The 21,134-nt window shown below is 40.8% G+C and overlaps 1 protein-coding gene across 1 annotated transcript in view; it reads left to right on the plus strand.

Moving 5' to 3' along the window:
- Positions 1–21,134, plus strand: part of LOC127582551 (janus kinase and microtubule-interacting protein 1-like) — a 183,999-nt gene that overhangs the window by 81,935 nt on the left and 80,930 nt on the right. Inside the window, 4 exon segments of the mRNA XM_052037908.1 lie at positions 6,466–6,585; positions 7,200–7,346; positions 7,718–7,858; positions 9,543–9,602. Of these exon segments, the coding sequence (XP_051893868.1) occupies positions 6,466–6,585; positions 7,200–7,346; positions 7,718–7,858; positions 9,543–9,602 (468 nt within the window).

The following is a 21,134-nucleotide window of genomic DNA, read 5'->3' on the forward strand; positions in this document are numbered from 1 at the left end:
AAGTAAATGTTAAGTCCATGAGTTAACATGCAAATTCATTTTAATTTCCATTTCACTAATCTTTGCTACAGCATCTTTCGTTCCAAAATGTTTCCCTCCACACCATCTGCCCAACCTTTTGCAAGTACAAATAGCTCTGAATGTGGAGATGGCTTGCTAAGAGATCATGAGATAGTAAAACTATGTTCACTAGTTGAACTCTTGGAAAGCAAATAATGACAATTCAGACTGCATCCTAAATGATTTGTTGTGTATTAAGGCATCATCCTTCAAGTTACTTAGAGTCAAACTGGAAACAAAGGAATTGCTGCATCAAATATCTGACTCCAGATATTTTTAACTTGCTTTCAACATTGTATGTAGTAAATGTATTCACTAGTGAATATCAGTTTTTTTTATTATTTCATGGTACATATAATTACAGAAGGGATGGTGTGTGGTGTTAGTACAATTTTTAGAATAATAACATTTATAGTTTTTTTAAAAGTTAATAATCAGCAAAGATTTTGTAGTCTTTTCAAATATCTTGTATTATTTACAGATTAAACCATTAAAGGAGCAGTATTCCTTAAAGGGGAACTGTAGTGTCAGGGTAAGTACAATGAACAAAGTGTACTTACCTTTACATTAGTCCTTTAGCATCTGAGGTAAGTATTTGAATGACATGTACTTATCTCTACATTGACTCTTTAATGTAGGCTTAAGTGCAAGAAATGATATGTATGACCTTCGTAGGCTTGTTTACATCAGCATGAGTGCATAGATCTGCATATAACTCAACAGTTCCTCCACCAATGTTTGTTTTTCTGTAATTCATAGTTACAGAGCTGCTGTGCCAATCTGCTGCTACAAGTGGAGCCTCAGTTTGTGCTTGTTGTTTGCCTGCACAACCATTTGCAAATCTCTTTAAAGACTCTTTACGTTGAAGGAATCTGAACCTTTAGGTCTCCCATTACAAGTTATGAGAGAAGGTCATCTCCAATCCTAATGTGGGAGGTTCAGGGAGAAAACGTAAAAGAACCAATTAAAAATATACATATAGTCTAAAGCATTGTAACTTTGCTCCTACCTTATGATGGCCTAGTCCTTGTTGCCGAATCTAGAAGTAGTTTATTGTTCTGCGATAAAGTTGCTCCATTTCTATTATTTAAAGTGATTTGAAGATTACATTAGTGATTCATCCGTGAAGTGAAATAAAAAGTGAAATATTAATTTTTAAAATAATCTTAAAATAATGCAGTTCTTATTTTTTTTAAGGAAAAGTGAGGGCTGCAGAATGTTGCAGTTGTAGGGTGCTATCTCACAGCTCCGGTCTGAGTGGGGTTTGCAGGTTCTCTGTATGGTCGAGTGTGTTTACTCCAGGTGCTCTGCTTTCCTCCTACATCCCAAAGGCTTGTGGATTGGTAGGTTAATTGGCCACTGTAAATTGTCCCAAGTATGCAGGTGAATGGTGGAATCTGGGGAAGTCGATGGGAATGTGGGGAGAATAAAATGGGGTTGGCATAAATTGGTGCTTGATGTCATGAATCTAATGGGCCGCAGGGCCCATTTCTGTGATGTATGATTCTATGACATGAATCTTTCTGCTTTCTGACCACTGTAACACACAATAATCCAATCTTGATAAAGATATTGAGTGTGTGTATATGGATTTCTGAGTTGCTATACTAAACTTGCAGTCCTTGCCAGCCTCCATTGGCTTCCCATCATCCAATTAATTCCATGGCTGTGCATGTGCCTATCTCCCTCTCTCCCAGCATACAGCCCTGATGTGCTTTCTCTGGCCTACTGGGTCTTCCCCTCTATTCATCATTGACACAGCCTGTGGTCTTCATATCCTCCATCTTAGAAATAGCCTTCTTAATTTCTTTGAGTTCTACATTCCCTGCTTTACTGGATCTTCCCAAAGACTCGCCTGATGAACTTTGTTTAATCACCAGCCTTAGCTTCTCTCTTCCTGCTTGGATCTCACTGCCTTTCCTAGCATACTTTCATTGGACATAACATCCAAGTGGTTGCGTTTTTTCTTTTGTTTTTTTAAGTACAATTTATAATCCCAGTTTTTATTTTGTTACCCTGGAGGGTTGGTATTATTTTACCACTGTTAAATGACTGAGTTACACTCATGACTAGTTAGCTCCCAGGTTATATTTCAGTTAGGCAGTATCCCACCTTGAAAGAGAAGATAATACCTACATTTCTTATTGCTAATTTACCAATTATGTACATGTTATATTTCAAATATCTTGAAGTAATATTCTTACCACCAAGGGTAGGAACACCCATTAAGTTATATGAGCTACTTCTTGTTTGGGTTGCTCAGCCTTGAGATTAACAGTCTAGAAATTAGATCAATTGGCATCAATTACTATTTTACTATTGATTCACTTCAGAAATTCACCCTAACTCAACGATTCAGGAACAGCATCTTTCCCTCTGCCATCAGATTTCTGAACGGGGGGGTGACCCCATGAACACTACAACGTTATTCCTTTTTTTTTTGCATGATTTATTTATTTTTATAATTTATAGATGTTTATGTCTTTGCACTGTACTGCTGCTGCAAAACAACAAATTTCACGTCATATATCAATGGCAATAAATTTGATCCTGATTCAACACTTCCTAGTGTGAGTAATATTTGTATTTCTCATCTCAAGTCAGATAGTCATACAGCATGGCTCACCAGCTCCGCACCAACCATCAAGCACCCATTAAACTAATTGTACACAAATCTCATTTTGACCTCCCCACATTTTTGAAGCAAATTCCACATCAGGTACCTATCAAATTGTGTCAATCTGCATACAGTTCTTCCTTGCATACTTTTGTCCCTTGTGTCCCCTGGCTTCATGACCTCCCTCCTCCGATCTACCTCACATTGACTACCCCTTCCTCTGAGTAATCACTGATCCCCACCCCAATCGCTACCGAAATACTCTAACATATTGATCTTCCCACCAGCACCCAGTGGTCTCTCTCCAGTTTCCCCAGAAGCTTCCAATATTCCCAAGGCTCACAGTGAGGAATGGTAGTTAGTGGTTAAATTATTAGGTTAGCAGCCAGAGCTCTGGAGCATTGATCCAGAAACATGGGTTTGAATTTCATCGAGTCAGCTGGGTAATGTAAATTCAAATAACTAAGTAAATATAGAATATAAAAAAAAGATAGCCTCAGTACACCAATCTACTGGATTGTCATCAAAACACTTTGGATGTGCCAGTGTCTTCTCAGGACGGAAACCTGACTTCCTGCCTATCTGACTCCAGACGCAACAATGTGAAGGGCTTTTAATGGTCTCTCCATTCATGGTAATTAGAATTGGACAATGGTGGAATTGCCAGCCATACCCACTTTGTAAGAAAGAATGCATTAAAAAAACATAGTTGATTCCCACATAACCACTGATGTAAGCCTTTATTCCCACTCACCACTGTCCCTCAACTAATCACTGACTCAGCCAACCTGAACCCAGGCCAGTTACCTAATGGCAGACTCCTCCTCATCCCAGGCTTCAGTCCTGATCACTGAGCCCTCTCCACTGCCTCAGATGCCACTTAACTGTGCAGCACCTGCTCGTAATCAAAATTGTTATACCAGTGCCATGCAGTGGTCACACATTGGACTCATTCAGGCACAAGAGACATAAATATTGTAAAATCTTTTACCACATCTTTTAGGAAGAAGGGTAAGCCATTCAGCCCTTCTTACCTTTTCTGCCATTTCATTAGATCTGTAGCCCAATTCCATTCACCTTCTTTGAGTCCACAATGCTGGACTATATCCTCTGTTTTGTGAACATGCAACAAGTTAACATGCATTAAGCAACCCATTTTGGTTTAAAAATGTAACCAGAAATTCAGATGTGAAGTTCCAAGCACAAAATGCATTTCGTGCCTACAACAGGGGATGAATTTCTCCTTCCCTATTCTTCATACCCTTGGGGAACAAAAATGTATGAATCTCAGCACTAAAATTTTTGCAGCTGAGCCTTGCCATTTATTTGGATGACAGAGAGATTGAGATTATTGCTGCACATATTCCCAAAATGCAGCATGGTGATCTGTGATCATGGCAGTACATCTCTGATACCCTACCTCCTCTCGAACCATTCTTTCAAATGTTAAAATAACAACTGTCCTGTGGATTAACTGATTAAAACAAACGTGCAATGTACTAATAAGCCAATTGCAGCATATAGTCCCAGATTGGAGAGACAATCTGTGCCAAGATAGTTAGGCAATGGAACACTTTTCAAACCTGTACTTTGCCAACATCAAAGATTCCCAAGTGAGTTCCATTATAACCGGATGCAAAGAAGTTGGCGGAATGAGCAGATTTCCTTATCCCTTTCTCAGAAAGGTACTTCTTACAACAGCTTCAAGATCTTCAGTTAGTCGTACGAGTCATTCTGTTTGTCTACCTGGGTAAGGTTCTTTGTTAGGGGTAGGTTTATTGAGTGAGCCCATGCCTTGAAGGGATTGGATGGTGAGCTTTCATTTTACTTAAAGCACGAGATGCAAAATTATTCTTTGATGGTGTGCAAAGCTAAATAGGTGAAGGGAAGGACCCCTCTGTCCCAAGGGGTTGGCTTGAAAACCTGGCTGAAATTTGGCCTGTATCTCATATGCCATCAAACTGGAGGCAAATTGGCTACATTTGCAAATGGGGTTTATGCAGATTGTCTTCCCAGGAGTGGTCCTAAAGTAATTCTGGATAGACGGTAAATGGAAGGATTCAATGAGCATGTGCTGACATTTGCTGTGGAGCCACTACTTACTTATTATGACACACGAGATGGCCATTCGGCCCATCAAGTCCATGCCAGCTTCCACACCGAGCAATCACATCAGTCCCATTCCCCACTTTAGTTTTTCCCTGTAACCCTGCAACTTTTTCCTTCTCACATGCCAGGAGGAACACTCCATTTTTATGAGGTTTGATCATGGACTAAGGGCATTGCTGGGCAGCATTGTATTTGTTGGCCATCACTGCCTGGCCTGCAGAAAGTGGTGGTGACCCAGCTCTTGCACTCAGCTGCGTGCCATGTTTGGTCATTTAATAGTGAGCCACTTTGCTCGATGCTGGAGTCATACACAGACCAGAGTGAATAAGGACAGCAAATATCCTTCCCTAATGGTGCATTAGTGAACCAGAGGAGAACCAGGTGATTTCATTTACAGGAATCTGATCATGCCCTATCATTACTGATGTTTGCCTTTTAATTCCTAATTCACTAATTAACAATTTCATTTCCTTTGCCATTACTGGTAGGGTTTGAGCTCATGACTATGGATCATTGGTTCTGGCCTGTAGGTTAATAAGATAAGATAAAATCTTTAATAGTCGCATGTACATTGAAACACACAGTGAAATACATCTCTTTGCGTAGTGTACTGGGGGCAGCCCGCAAGTGTTGCCACACTTCCAGAGCCAACATAGCATGCCCACAACTTCCTAACTCGTACGTCTTTGGAAACGAGACCATCTGGAGGAAACCCACGCAGACACGGGGAGAACGTACAGACTCCTTACAGACAGTGGCTAGAATTGAACCCAGGTCTCTGGCGCTGTACAGTGTTACGCTAATCGCTACACTACCGTGCCTGCCCAAAATAACAAATATGCTGTCGTATCCATAGTGTGCCTGTATCATCCTGCGTCACCTGGCACCTTAGGAAAGGTCCTTTACAACAAGTCGAGTTTATTGTCATGTGCACAGGTACGGTGAGGTACAGGTAAATCTACCCCTGGCAGAGCTTCTTGTGACAAACTTGGTGCTCAGCCCGTGTATTGCAGTCCAATTTTAGGAAGCGGTTAATCAGTAGGCAGTTATTGTCTCAGTAGCCATTATGATGGTTCTATTGACTGTTTAAGGTGGCTGTTAGGGTTGACTGAAAAATTGCCTTATGTAATACAGGATGTCTTTCCAGCTTCTTTGGGATGCAGCCATTATAATGCAAAAATGGTCCAAAATATCCCCATTGTGCACCTGGAAAATGGATACAACTGGGATTAATGTCTCCATTTTCCCCTTCCCCCTTCCACTCAGAGTTTAATACAGGAGGGTCTTGTCCTGTGATGTTAGACAGTTTCTAAACTCAGCAGAAGGATCTGAGGTATATAAATAACTGGCCCTTCCTTTTTATTAATTAAAGTTTGATTTAAAAATGATGAAAATACAAACCATTTTAATGTAACCATATGGTCTTATGATTAAACATGCAGTTTTATGATTAAACTTGGCAAGAACACACACAGTATGAATTGGTATAACTGAGTTCAATGAAGCAGTTTAAAAGTAGGGACTGATTAATGTTAACTGTAGGTGGCGATTTTCTTTTTTTGGCCTGCCGAATTTACCTGGATCATTGAATAGCTTCCTTGTATTTACAACCACCAGATGTTGTATATGTTTTGGTAACAGAAACTTAATATGATTTCTCTCTGTAACTTCTGAATTAGGAACCACAGCTGGATGAAAGGGACGTGCGCCGTTTCCAGTTAAAGATCGCTGAGCTGAATGCTGTGATTCGTAAACTGGAAGACAGAAATACTCTGCTGGCAGATGAAAGGAATGAGCTGGTAAACTCGATAACATGTCTCTCATCCACTTCAGTAAATGAATAGACCTTGCAGGTATCTGTTACACTGGTGCAAACTAGTGCAAAATAAACTTTAAAACATTCCAATCGAAGGAAAATTAAGAATTTGAAATAAATTCAGTTTTTAAGCAGATAATTTATATGAAGTTTGGATGGTGCAGTAGTTAGTGCTGCTGCCCAACAGCTCCAGAGACTCCAGTCTGATTCTAACCTTGCATGCTGCCAAGTGGCGCTTACACATTCTCCATGAGTACTTGGGGTTCCATCAGGTGCTCTGGTTTCCTCCCATATCTTAAAGACGTGCTAATAGATTATTTGGCTATTGTAAATTATCCCATGGTGTAGTTAAATGGATAAAGAATCAAAGGGAGTTGCTGGAGTACAGAAAAATAAGGAAAAGGGTAATGGGACTTATGGAATTGAATTGCTGGGAGACAGCTTGGACATCATGGGCCCAATGGCTTCCTATATCATAGTACAGAAATATAACATTAATTGCACACAGTGAGCACTGTCAAATCCTTTGAATTCATTGCATTGTAGAAAGGTTATTTACTACAATTTTCTCCAGATGAGTTTGAATTATTTTTCCAGTTGAAACGTGTTCGAGAAACAGAGAGCCAGTTGAAACCACTGGTCGAGAAGAACAAGCGCCTAACTAAGAAGAACGAGGATGTCATGCATTCCGTACAGAGGATGGAAGATAAGCTAAAAAAGCTGACCAGAGAACATGCTGAAATGGTACATGATGCAAATCCATGTCACTTGATTTTTTTATATATATATATATATATATATATATATATAGAGGCCACAATTTAATTTCCACTCTGAGTGTGACTGACAAAATAACAGAGAGCCTTTGCTGTTAATTATGCATTAATGTTGCAGTAGCTTCAGATAAGTAGCAGATGTGCAGTTAAACATGAAATTGCAGTACTCTACAGTCACCAAAGTAAAAATGGTATCAAATCGTATGGTTCGCAATAGAAATTCATCTAAAGTTAAGTTGCCATGGTAGATGTTACCGCTGATGATTTGTTATAAGAGTGTGAAAATTCAGACACTTTTGTTTAAAACGCTGGTGCAATAATGTTTTGTTTGTCCGTCAGAAGGAAAAGTTATCGTCACAAGGACAGCTCAGACGACATACTTCACTGAATGATCTGAGCCAAGAGCAAGATGAGCAAGAAATAGAGTTCTTGAGACTCCAGGTTGTAGAGCAGCAGCATATTATTGATGATTTAACAATGGTGAGATACTTTATAATTCCTCACATCTATACAGAATGAATTTCAGTTGCTGAATCATTTTGAGCTTAATATAAGTTCATAAAATTTATCAGTAGAAATTCTTTCTTTTGTTCGTCGGTTTGATTTTGAATTAAGTGCAATTTAATTTCAGCCTGAAAGGCAAATTCCTTCCATATTTTGGTCAATAAATTAGTATTCAGATGTCAAAATTGGTGAGTAGGAAATATACAGTTAAATCATGTGTGCATAATACATGGAAGATAAAGATCAGGCTGTAAAATGGAGACTTTAAATCAGCACTGGGAAATCGTGTTAACTTCTGCTAAGAAACTGCTGTGCAATGTGGTAGTGTTTAGGATGTGTGCAGTTTTGTTGATAGCCACTTTAGCTTGGAGCCTGGTAGGCAAGGAGCTTGTGCACGGGAACACTGATTGGATAATTTATTGTGACGCTAAACAAAAATAGATAATGGAAGAAGCAGAAGATGCCGAACATACTCAACAGGCTGGACGGAGTCAGTGGAGGGGGAAGTAATGTTTCAATTCAGTAACTGCTTTCAAGAGTGGTTAAGTTAGCTGTCTTTAGTCCCATTATGGGTTGAGCTTCTGGGCAGGAATAGACTGATACAGCAACACTTAAAGGAGTGAAGGCCACAGTTGAAAACCATGCAGTACATAAAGTTACCTGACTGCACTTAAAAACAAAGTGATTTTTTTACACAGTCCTAAGATGTGCAAGAGCAAAAGCTGGGAGAAAGAGATGGTTCCCCAAGCCGATTGTCAAAGTTATTTGCCAGACCTCTCAAACAAGCACCAAGACCGCACTTGGCTGGTAGTGAGACAGGCCCTTCCTGACAGATCCGCCACGCATAGTCAGGGCCTCAGTCCCACCACAAGCTGCCCTCAAGATGACTGCAGTGCAGACGAAATGATAGTCCACCTCCTTGCTGACAGTGCATTTGTCAAGAAGGTCTGGAAAGGGATGAGTTACCCTTGTTGAGGTTCACTCCGAGCAGCTGTGTAACACAGGATTCTGTGTTTTGTGGGCTGTAACAAAAGGATCCATACTGACACAAGCAGTAAATGCTGCCGGAAAATCATCAGCTGGTGAAAGATATGCTTTGGTCTCCCTGAAACTTGATGGTCTTCCAGTGTAAGGAGATGTGCGCAAGTGAATGCTGCAGATTGGCACTTTCCAAGGTGCAGGAGTATGTGCTGAGGGATGCATTAAAAATCAGTGCAGCCACTGTAAAGACTCTGTGGAGAAAAGACCGCAGTCTAGAATCTTACCGTCAATGGACACTTGGGGCTGATCCCAGTGTAACAGCCTCTCCGATGCTTCATGGCTGCATTGGTAAAGGAGGAAACGTGATTGTCATTAATGCATAGTAAGAGAATGTATTGAACTGATGAATAGAGAGAACGACATGTCTTGATAGTTTTTGCTGTTTATGTTATGAATAAGTTATAGGTTTTTAACAAAAGATGTTTCTAGAGTAAAAGAAATGGCTTACAAATCAATATCTATTCTTATTTCTGACTCATTAGTGGAATGTGTTGCAATTGATTGAAGTGATTGATTGATCAGTATTGATCCCTAATGGTTGCTATTGAATTTTCAGTTCATTAAATTGACCATTCCTTTCAGAGCTGTATATTTTTATTCCAATTTTTGTTTCCTGTAGGAGCGGGAGAGATTTTTACGTTCTAAGAAGTACAAAAGAAGAAGCACAAAGCCCCACAAGGTAAAATGGCAAAGTCCCAGAATTACACCTCCTGGCAAATTGAAATGATAAGTGAAAGCAGTAAGTGATCGGACAGGAGCAATTAACTTAGCTTTAAAATCCTTTCAAAGTTTCTTTTCCCATTGTAAACATAAGACATTCAGGCTATTATTTTGCATTTATTTGCTGAGGGGATGTGGGCATTGTTTCGCAAGGTCAGTATTTATTGTCTATTCCTAAATATACCATAGGTTATTTCAGAGGGCAGTTAAAAGTCAACCACTTGGTGGGTCTGGAGTCACATGTAAGGCAGACTGAATAAGTATAGCAGATTTCCTTCTCTAAAGGGTATTTGTAAACTGAATGAATTTTTACAAACTGGATGAGTTTTTACAACAATCACTAAAACTGTGACTTGCTTTCAATTCTTTAGTTTTATATAATTATATTTGCAGGCAATAATCCAAGCCTCTGAAAACTATTCAAGTAACAATCACTATGTTAATATATTGCTCAAATGGTAGAGCGCTCGCTTAGCATGCGGGAGGTAGCGGGATCGATACCCGCATCCTCCAGATTTTGCAGACACAGTGGTGTAGTGGTTAGTGTAACGCTTTACAGTGTCAGCGACCCGGGTTCAATTCCGGCCACTGTCTGTAAGGAGTTTGTACATTCTCCCTGCGTCTGCGTGGGTTTCCTCCGGGTGCACCAGTTTCCGCCCACATTCCAAAGGTATACGGGTTAGGAAGTTGTGGGCATGCTACGTTGGTGCTGGGAGCATGGCGACACTTGTGGGTTGCCCCCCAGAACACTACGCAAAAAAATGTCTTTCACTGTGCGTTTCAATGTACATGTGACTAATAGAGATATCTTATCTTAATAAAACAGGGTGGTGGAAGGGTTATGGTATTGTAATTGTGTGCATATTCAATGCAGGTGAAGAAACAATGGATAATTTATATTCGATCATAATAAATAGCTGTCTTTGTGTTAAAGAAGCACTTCTTAGTGTCTTTGTGTTAAAGAAGCACTTCTTAGTGACTTTGTTCACTCTACTTGATGTCAATGGTTTGAATACACACTAAAGTAGTTTGAAATATAATTGTTCAGTATTTTCAGTTAGACATTTCCATTATTCTGAGAACCAGGCAGAAGATCAGAGGGACTACAGGCAGACCAAGCGATCTCCAGTGGTTTTGCTTCAGGACACAAAAAAATAGCACTATGATAATGACTCTGATGTAGGAATTGTAACGGTAATGGACAGGGTAAGTTATTGTTGAGCTAGAGTTTGTCATGGGAGTGGCTTTCCTGAATGGAGAATAATGTGTATCTCTTCCTGAATAGAGTGAAATTGGAAATTTATGTTTGACTGGAAATGTTTTTTGCAAAGATTGAATAAATCAAGTTCAGTATTTGTTGAATGACATTTTGCAATAAAGTCCTACCATAGCATCACCTTGTCTCTGAGCTCACCAATGTGCTCGATGCTTCTCTCAACTGGCACCCATTTCTAAGCAGCTTCAACTTGGTAGCAGGTGAGGCAGGTGCTAATTCCCTGATTTCTACATCTGGAATTTTATGCTGGGATTACGTTAAATTTTTTGAGTGCATATTGTATGTTAAAGAGTACAAGAATGGCCAGCATTTTTAAAGATTGGGGCAGGGTGGGGTGTGAGTGGTGGTGGGGAATGATTTAACTTTAAACGATTGTCTTGCCTAAGGTATCTGTGTGAGATGGAGAAAATTAAAATGTAGCATTTGTACTTGTGTCAGCTGATGCTTCTGACTACACTCCAGTATGGAAAATACTATAACAATTTTCTTCCTGGATCCACTCCTACACAAACAACTCAATGTACTGCTAAATACCCACATCAGATGTTCATATTAATTCGATCACTGGATCACGTTCTTGGGTTAGAGCAAGGAGTTACATCGGTAGGTGGAATCCTGCTCCCCAGGGGAAAATGCAGGTCATAGTTTCACTTCCATAGTTTCCAACTATTTTAAGAATTTTTAATGGGGGTAATTCCATTCTGGAATTCTATGCATTTTTCAATGGAGAGCCATCATTGAAATACATTCCTATATAAGCAATGGCTATTTTTTTAATGATCAGTTCCAACAAATACAGGGGGAACACTAGTGCTAAATGCATGCAAGAGGTTGTTATGGTCCACATTTCTGTTTGAATGCACTTGCATGGATATAAACATAGAATCTGCCAGTGCAGTTGAGCAGCATTTTAGAACTTAATTGCGTTTGTTTCCTTGCATTAAGAGAAATCTTAACTGCATGGAGGGAACGCAGTGAAGATTCATCAGACTGGTTCCAGGGACTGGGGGGATTTGCCATGTGAGTGAAAATTGAGTTGGCTTGGACTGTATTCTCTAGAGTTTAGACGAATGAAAGAAGATCTCATAAATAGATACAATATTCTGAAAGGGTTGATGGGCTAGATACAGGGAGGATGTTTCCCCTGGCTGAGGAGTTGAGGACCAGGTGCATGGTTTGAGATTAGGGATGGGCTATTTAGAACTAAGAGGGAGAGAAATTTCTTCAGTCAGGCAGTGGTGAACCTCTGGAATTTTCTAACCCACAAAACTGTGGAAAATCAGTTGTTAAGATCATTCAAAACGTGCATCAGCAGATTTCTGATATTAAGAGAATTAATGAATATGGGGACAGAGCAGGAAAATGGAGCTGAGGTGGATGATCGATGAATGACGGAACAGGCTCAAAGTGCCAGATGGCATACTACAGCTTCTATTTCTTATGTTCTAAAAAGCAGCATAACGTACTTTTACTAAAGGAGCCGAAAATTGGTTTATCACAAAAATTGATGAATCTGCCTCAATACCTGATTTAAAGAAAGTGCTAAACTTAACTATCTACTAGAGTCACTGGTGTACACTCATTAAAGCAACATTTTAATAGTTAAAATCTTTTTTTAAGTGCACACATGCACTTTGCATCTATAAAAGGGATTCATTTGATTTGTCTACTTAAAGAGTGTCAAATAGCTGTAATTAGTGGAACCTTGCTATTAAAACATTAAGTTGACTTAGGAGCTGGGTCAGTGGGCTTCAAGCACCATGTTTATTTACACCAGAATAAAGTTGGCAGGATCTTAATTAGCATAGATATAATTTAAACTGCAAATTCCTCTCATGCCTGATCGGTGACAATGGACCAGCAGGTCAGCTAGAAGCTGGGTAGTCAAGAAGAATAGTGAGTTTAGAATCCATGCCACTATTTCAAATGTAATTCAACACTGTTCTTTTTGACTTCCAGAATACCAGATCGGTTGGGTTGTGTTATTGGCTTTATTTTCCACATAATACATGGAATACACTGCTCCCTTCTCTCATTCCCATTTATTAACAGGACTGTGTGAATTCCAATAAACTTCCAGATCTGTAGGGTTACTGCTTTATGTTGCTTAAGTAACAAGGCTCTCGCTTTGTTCTCAATAAACTGAAAGGAAGAGATCAAGAATGCTGCTCTGATGTTTCCTCTGTTTTCAAATATTTTTTTATTTGTTCTTGGGATGTGTTCGTCATTGGCAGTGCTGGAATTTATTGTCCATCCCTAATTGCCCCTGACCTGAGGAGACAGTTAAGAGTCAACCACATTGTTAAGTTTGGAGCCACATGTAGGCCGTACTGAGGAAGGATGGCAGATTTCCATAGTTAAAGCCATGAGTAAGCCAGGTCGGCTTTTATAACAATCCAGTGGCTTCATGGTTGCCATTACTGATGCCATCTTTTTATTAAAATTCTAGATTTATTTACATAATAAAACTCTGATAATCTGGCACTATTGGGACTTTGGTCCTGGATCAGCAGATTTTCCAGACCATTGAATATTACTGCTATCAATACCCCAATACAATTATAATTCACCTTTTAAGACGTTGCACAGTAGGAGAAGATTTTTTTTAGTAAACCAGGTGAACTTAAAGTGAACATGGGGAATACGGCCCAGTGAGTTGAAAGGGGGTGTGGGAGACGGGCTCTGGGGAATTTAAAGGGAGTGTGGGAGATGGGCTCCGGTGAGCTTAAAGGGAGTGTGGGCAAATAGGACTTTGGTATGTTAAAGGATAACACTGGAAACACAGATTCCTTGAGATTAAAGAAGGCCAGAGGAACAGGCCCTGTAAGTTTAAAGTGAGCACTGGAAACAGGGCACCAGTGAGCTTAAAGGGAGCAAGGGAAATGGGCTCTTGGTGGGTTTGAAGGGAATGTGGGGAACTATAGCAACACACGAGATACTGGAGGAACTCAGTGGCTCAGGCAGCATCTATGGAGGGAAACAGACAGTTGACGTTTCAGGTCGAGACATATTGGGTCCTGATGAAGGGTCTCAACCCGAAATGTTGACTCTCCATTTCCCTCCATAGATGCTGCCTGACCAACTGAGTCCCTCCAGTGCTTTGTGTGTTGCTTCAGATTCCAGCATCTGCAGTCTCTTGTGTCTCCATCTGGGAAACTGTCTCCTGGTGAACCAAATGCCAAACCAATGGTATTTCTGAATATTCAAACACCAGATTATCTGAGTTTCCACTGTGCATTAATTTAAATCTCCCAGATGCCAAGGTGGGGTTCAAACAAATACCTCTGGATCAATGGTCCAGAACTCTGCCAGCCAGTCCAGTACCTCTACGATGCAATGCTACCCATATAAATATTATATAATAATGGCATATAGTTTTGCTTGCAATTTGATCATAGAGGTGGTACATTTATAATGCAAAAAGCAGGCTTAACACAGCATTTTCATAACTGTATTCTCAAAAGATGTTGTTCATAATTTCCTCTGAATTCCTCACAAGGGTATTAAGGTGAGGAAAGAAATTGAACACTTTTAATTTTGTTGTCAGCATTGTGATCATTCTGGTCAAGTGTAATGTAAAGGACCCACTACTGTGCCATTACAGTGTACTTTTCACAAGCATTTCTACTTTTCCTTAATTCTTTTACACTTCCCACTTATGCTACTAAGGTGCCGGTAATCATCTATGAGTGATATTGTCAGTGATCAATGCATTAGGAAAAGATTTGTGTTGCAGGGCCTGCCTCCATTAGGAACAGATGTATTTCAGGTTGCTATGGGAGGCAAGGGAGGATATTGCCTTGGCTCTGACTGAGATTTTCTGACAGGCAAGGTGCCAGATAACTGGAAGGTGCCTTTTTTCAAGAAGGGCTGCAGGGATAGGCTAGGTATTTACAGGCCTGTGAGTCTAATCAATGGTAGGGATGTTAATGGAAACAAATCTGAGCGGCAATACTAATCTATTCTTGGAAAAGCAAAGAGTAATCAAAGATAATAAACAATGTTTTGTTAGGGGAAGATCCTGTATGACCAACTTTGATTGAATTTTTTGAAGCGGTAACAAAGTCTGCTGAGAAGGGCAATGCTCCAAGGTACTCCACATGGACTTCAGCAAGGATCTGACAAGGTCCCACGTGGGAGATGGGTCCAAAAGGTTAGAGCCAAGGGATCTAGAGCAAGTATCAAATCAGTCCAAAATTGGCTTGGTGATGGGAAGCAGAGGATGATGGTGAAGGGTTGTTTTTGTGATTGGAAACCTGTTGCCAATGGTGTCCTACAAGGATAAGTGTAAGATGCTATGACCCTTACACTTAAATAATTAATAATTTGGATGTGAATACAGGAAGTATGATTTGAAGGTTAGTAGATGATTTGAAAATAGGTGATGTTGTTGATAGTGAGGAGAGTAGTCTCAGGCTATTGGACAATTTTAATGAGTTAGTAACATGGGCAGATGGAATTTAATCCTGATATGTGAGGTGATGTATTTTGGGAGGATGAATGAGAGTAGGACAGACACAATGAATTGAGGGTCCAAGGAGTATTGAGGAAGAGAGGGGCCTTGGACGTGCAAGTCCAAGGATCTCTGAAGGTGGCAGCATGGTTGATTAGGTCAGTAAGAAAAATTACTTGTGTTCATTAGCCAGGGCATCGAGTACAAGTGCAGAGAGGTTATGTCACAACTTTATAAAACAGTGGTTAGGCCACAGTGTGCACTTCTGGCCACCACATTATAGGAAGGTCGTGAGTGCATTGGAGAGGGTGCAGAAGAGCTTCACCAGGATGTTGTCTGGGATGGACCATTTCATTTATGAGAGAGGCTGGATTTTTTTTTCCTTGGGAGAGAAGGAAGGAGGTTGAGGAGGGATCTGATGAAGGTACACAACAGGTACAATGTATAGAAGACATTTAGACAGGTACATGCATAGGAAAGGTTTAGAGTGATGTGGGCCAAACCCAGGCAAATGGGACTAGCTCGAATAGACATCTTCGTTAGCGTGGATGAGTTGGGTTGAAGGGCCTGTTTCTATTCTCCATGACTCTATGATTCAAAAATTACAAGGAGCATAGAATGGATAGTAGGAAACTTTTCTTCATTGCAGAGATGTCTGAAAACAGCTTCAACCTGTGTCATTAACTGTTCCTTGTTCCACATGTGCTGCCCGGCCTGCTGAGTGTTTCCATCATTTGTTTTGTTTTTTTCCCATGTTATACACAATGGTGAATACTTTGTGGTAGTTCCTTCACAGTCCTCTTCCATACAATAGGAATGTTCCTACTGTGTAGTGATTAGCTGGCCAGTTGATTCCAGCTCACTATGAACAACTGGATAGAGAAGATAATGAATGCTTTGTACAAACTAGTTTCACACCATTTGTAGGTATTTATAGAAGAGTATAAATAATTTAATTGAACATTAAGAATGTGCTATTTACTAATTTGGGTAATTATGTTTGTTCTTACCTTCTGTGCCCTAAATGAGTTGTGAATGAAGAAGCAAACACAGCTTTTCCTACGCAGGATAAACTGAGCATTTAAGGTCCATCAATGCAAATAGATAAAGGTCATTATAGTCTAGTGTTTGTTTGTTTTCAGTGGTAGGGACTGTACCTGTAACAACTGCAAGCAAATCAATATTACAAAAATGACAGCTCCTCTGAGTGGGTAAATCTTTCTCTAATATACAGTAGCATGGAACAATGCAGATCAGGAGACTGTTAACTGCTCTTATTGAGAGACTGAAATTACTCAATCGCAACTAAATTTTGTGTTCCCATTCAGTTTCTCTAGTGCATTGCAGTTTGCCTTCTGTAAAAGTAATGCTCATTTACATTTGTAAAGGATACATCATGTACATCTTTTAAAACCACATTTAAAAATATGTATCATCATCTTTTCGCTTTCAGATATTGAAAGGGGTGTGGTTAATGTATTGCAAAATGTGAATCTATCTCCACTCCTTGTTGTCTCTTGAAGCTTAATTTACAATTCCAGTAAATAGCCTCTGAGCCTTTTCAGCTCTGAATTTGATAAAATGAGCCAGTGCTGATCAGATTCCTGCTTTTATATATTTTATGTATTCAGCAACAACATCCAGTTTTAATTCCCCTCTGCCATAGTTGATGGAGCCCTCACAAGCATTTCCTCCATTTCCCACACTTCTGCCCTCAGCCTCTTTCTCCCCAGACAGCAGGGAAATAGAGTTCTCTTGGTCCCCACCTTTTCACACCTCTGGCCTCCGCATCCAACATATCATCCTTCCCCATTCCCTCCAGCGCCAACGGGATCCCACCACTGGTCACATTTTCCCCTCTCTCCCACGTTCTGTTTTCTGCGGTGACCGCTCTTTCTGTGACTCTCTGGTCCACTCATCTCTTCCCACCCCCTGCAACCATAGGAGGTGCAGCACTTGTCCCTACACCTCCTCCTTCACCACCATCTAGAGACCTAAACAGCCCCTCCAAGTGAGGCAGAGATGAGCACGTCCTCCAGCCATGTCTATTGCATTCAGTCATTGTGATGTGGCCTCCTCTATAAGCGTAGGCTAGGCGACTGTTTCGCACAGCACCTGTGCTCTGTCCGTAATGGTCATCTTGAGCTTCCGGTTGCACATCATTTCAAGTCCCCTTCCTATTCCCAAACTATCCTGTGTCTGTCCTTGGCTTTCTTCACTGTCACAGTAAGGTCAAACACAAACTAGAAGAAGAGCACCACGTATTCCGCTTGGGTAGCCTACCACCCAGTGATATGAACATTGAATTTCTCAGTTTCAGGTAACCCACACCCCTGTCTTCCTTTCTCACTCTCAAAAGTCTACCCAGGGTCTCTGTCCCTTTGTTCACCTTTTCCGTCCTTCCACACCCCCCCCCACCTCATTCCCAAGCCTCTTCCCCCCCCCCCCCCCCCCCCTCCACCTGGCTCCATCTGCCCATCACCCACATACCTATCCACCTGGGCTGCTTCTCCCTTGGTTCACCTTTCCTACCCCCTGGTTCCACCTGCACATCATCCCTCCCTTAGATAAGGTGTTTCCACCTCTCACCTACCAGCCTCTGTCTCAGCACTTCCTCTCACTTCTATGTACCGGCTATCTCCCCTCTCAGTCCTGATGCAGGGCCTTGACCCGAAACATTGACCATCACTTTGCCTCCACAGGTGCTGATTTGAAACCAATGAGTTCCTCCAGCAGTTTTTTTTTGGCTCCAGATTCCAGCATCTGCAGTCTCTTGTGCCTCAAAGGTCAAACGTGGACCTCGTACAGAAGGTGCAGGAGAACTTACAATGTTGAATCAAGAAATGGCAGAGGAATTGAGCAATTACTTTGCATCTGTCTTCACATGAAACGATGTACAGAACCTGTTGCACATATTAGACAATCAAGGGTCTAGGGAGAATGAGGGACTGAAGGAACTAAGCATCAGGCTAAACCATAGTACTGGAGAACTTGAAGGCGGATAAGTTCCCAGGACCTGATGATCTGCATTGCAGAATTTTGAAAGAAGTGGTTTTAGAGAGAGTGATTATCATCTTCCAATGTTCTATGGATTCTGGAATTGTTCCTGTAGATTGGAGGGTAGCAAATGTGACCCCACTTTTTAAGAGAGGAAAGAGAGAGATAACAGGACACTGTTGCCTAATGTCAGTAGTAGGGAAAGTGTTGGATTCTGTAATGAAGAATTTAATAGCAGAACACCTTGGAAAAAAATAATGGGATTAAGCAAAGTCAAACTGGATTTACAATATGAAAATCAAGCTTGGCTAATCTGTTAGAGTTCTTTGAGGATGTGACTAATAGGGTAGATAAGGGGGAGCAGTGAACATGTTGGAAGGCTTTCTATACGGTCCCACACATAGAAGCATAGAAAATAAGAGCAAGAGGAAACAATTAGGCCCTTCCACCATTAAATAGAATCATGACCGATCATCTATCTCAAAGCCACATTTTGGCTCTGTCCCCATACCGTGTGATGCCTTTTGCATCTGGAAATTTATCTCCTTTTTAAATATATTCAGTGACTTTCTCACCATTGTGGTGATACCAAATTCCACAGGTTCACCACCCTCTGAGTGAAGAAATTTATCCTTGTCTCAATCCTAAATCTCTTTCCCTAAGACGTGAGGCTGTTGTGACCTCTGGTTCTAGACTCCAAGCACAGGGGGACATCCTCCCTGCATCCAGGTTGTCTAGCCCTGTCCGAATTTTGTGCGTTTCAATTAGATTCCCTCTCACTCTTCTAACTTGCAGTGAATATTTTCACAGTGCTCTTCAGAATAGAGAAACTGGCAAAGTGTTACACAGTCCCTTTTAATTGGCTAAATAGACACTTCTGACCAGGAGATTCCCAACCTGTCAACCTTGTACTTAAAAGAGAACCTCTATTGCTTTAATTCTAGTTCTTGACTTCTTTGTTCAGTAGGTTGGTTAATGAAAATAGAACAATGGAATTGGGGTAATGTACTCATGGATTGAGAATTAGTTATTGGTCACAACACAAAGTGGAATTAAGTGGATCCTTGGCAGGCTGTGACCAATGGACTACCACAGCGATTAGTGCTTGGGCCCCAGCAGTTCACAATCTTTGCCAATGATTTGGCTTAGGCGCCCATATGTCAAGGTTCCAAGTTTGCTGATGATATTAAACCAAGTGGGGAATTGAGTACAAAGGAGGATGTAAAGAGGCTTCAGAAGGATATGGACAAGCTGAGTGCATGGGCAAGAACATGGCAGATGGACTATAATGTGGAAAAATGTGAGGTCATCCACTCTAGTACACATAATAGAAAAGCAGAGTATTTGTTAGGTCATGAGAGAGTGGGTAGCATTGATGTTCAAAAAGGCCTCAGTGTGCTTGTACACAAGTTAACGAAGACCAGCAATTAGAAGGGCAAATGATACGTTAGGCTTTATTAGACGGCAGTTTGATTTCAGGATTAAGGAAGATTACTGAAAATGTATAGGGCCTGGTGAGACTGCACCTGGAGTACTCTGCACAGTTTTGGTGTGATTAGCTTAGAACAGATGTATGTGCAACAGAGGGAGAGCAATAAAGATTTACTAGACTAATTGCAGGCAGGTTTGCCATAAGAGGGAAGATTGAATACACTTGAGACTGTGTTCTCTAGTTTAGAAGGATGAGAGTATATCTCATCAAGACTTACAGAGCTCTTACTTGGCTTGACAGGCTGGATGCTGGGAGGACTTTTCCCCTGTCTGGGGAAGGTAGGACTAGGGAGCACAGACTGCTATTTAGGACTGAGGTGAGGAGAAATTTCTTTATACAGAGGGTGGTGAATCTTTGGATGGTTGTGGAAGCTCAGTCATTCTGTTCTTTCCAAACAGACACTGGTAGATTTTTGGGCATTAATGAAATCAAGGAATATAGGAATGGTCCAGAAAAATGGCATTGAGATGGAAGATCAACTGAGATTTTGATGAATGGTGAAGCAATCTTGAAGGGCCATGTGGTTACTCTTGCTCCCATTTCTTATGTTGTTCTTATGTTCTTAAGCCATCCAGATTGATTGAAAACCAACTGGCACATGGTAACCAAAGGAATCCATGCCAGTAAGCACGTGGGTCCTAGAAACATGAGCTGAAGAACCTTACAGGTGTGACCAAGGGCATTGAGCACATTAACAAATCTCACCTCCCATCCATCCATCAATCATCCAACCACAATATCTGTAAGGCAGGACTCCCACCTAACATTAGTTGGCCACACTAACCCTTACTCCTATTCCAGCTCTCATATTCACAACCATGTATCACAGCTTGCGCACAGTCAAAACAATCAAACCACAACACGTTCTATAACAATACTGGAGTATTGTCACAGAGTGCTGTATAACTCTCTGACAATACTCCAGGTGCAGTCTCACCAGCCCTATTGCTTCCCTCTCAATATATTCACAGTAACTTGTGGGAGACGGATGTTACTGGGAAGTGAGCACATAATGATTATCCATTTTTAACAAGGAAGATATTGAGATGCTGCCTGTGCTGAAGGGAGTTCCCAAAGTGATGTTTTTTGTGGGAATGTAGAAAGAGGAATTGTTACATTTTTCCTGATCAGTTTGGTGTGTGAATTGGAAGCTGCCTTGCTGGCTTTAGGATTCTCAAGAAATTGCTTCCCTTGTTCTCTTAAATGGTGGAGATTAAGGATTTGCTTGGTGCTGCCCAGGAAATACTGAACTGTTGAAATCCATCTGGTAGGT

This window comes from Pristis pectinata, chromosome 2 (genome assembly GCF_009764475.1).
Source record: "Pristis pectinata isolate sPriPec2 chromosome 2, sPriPec2.1.pri, whole genome shotgun sequence".
In the NCBI taxonomy this organism is placed as follows: Eukaryota; Metazoa; Chordata; class Chondrichthyes; order Rhinopristiformes; family Pristidae; genus Pristis; species Pristis pectinata.